At 33.7% G+C, this 603-nt stretch overlaps 1 protein-coding gene across 1 annotated transcript in view; it reads left to right on the forward strand.

The window, feature by feature from the left end:
- Window positions 1–603, forward strand: part of LOC107578490 (dnaJ homolog subfamily B member 6-like) — a gene marked incomplete at its 3' end in the record, with an annotated part of 4,413 nt that overhangs the window by 1,953 nt on the left and 1,857 nt on the right. Inside the window, exons 2-3 of the mRNA XM_016264442.1 lie at window positions 218–303; window positions 489–598. Of these exons, the coding sequence (XP_016119928.1) occupies window positions 236–303; window positions 489–598 (178 nt within the window). The remainder of the gene's footprint in view (window positions 1–217; window positions 304–488; window positions 599–603) is intronic.

Here is a 603-nt window from a genome sequence, read left to right on the forward strand (position 1 = left end):
GTAGATATTCATTTGAAATAGTTATAACAATATAAACTTTGTTCTTGCAAGATTGTGTGTACAACAGATTTTTCAGCAATGTTTTTATCCTGTTGAAAATATAGAGGCCTTAAAAATTCATGCATCAAATGATACAGTAGATTAGTATATAGTTATAATGCCTGCAGATATGTGCTAATTATTATTATTTTGTTGTTTACCCCTGTTTGATTGCCAGCAATTGAAGTCAGTGGCCATGGATGACGACTATTACGTGATTTTAGGGGTGCAGAGAAATTCATCTCCAGATGACATCAAAAAAGCGTAAGTTAATCTTTGGTTTCACTTAGTGCTCTTAATATCCCTAACAATGCATGCTATTCTGAATTATTTTAATAGTAATTCAGATTTACAAAATAGTAGCACTAATGATTTTTTTTTAGTTGTGTTATGGTATTCTGCCTGTCTTGGCTCATTTATCACCTAGTCAAGCTGTATTTCCCTTGTAGTTACAGGAAACTAGCTCTCAAGTGGCATCCAGATAAGAATCCAGATAACAAGGAAGAGGCAGAAAAGAAGTTTAAGCAGCTTTCAGAAGCTTATGAAGTCCTGTCAGATGGTAAG

Source organism: Sinocyclocheilus grahami, unplaced genomic scaffold (genome assembly GCF_001515645.1).
Source record: "Sinocyclocheilus grahami isolate Dianchi unplaced genomic scaffold, SAMN03320097.WGS_v1.1 scaffold10498.1, whole genome shotgun sequence".
Lineage (NCBI taxonomy): Eukaryota > Metazoa > Chordata > Actinopteri > Cypriniformes > Cyprinidae > Sinocyclocheilus > Sinocyclocheilus grahami.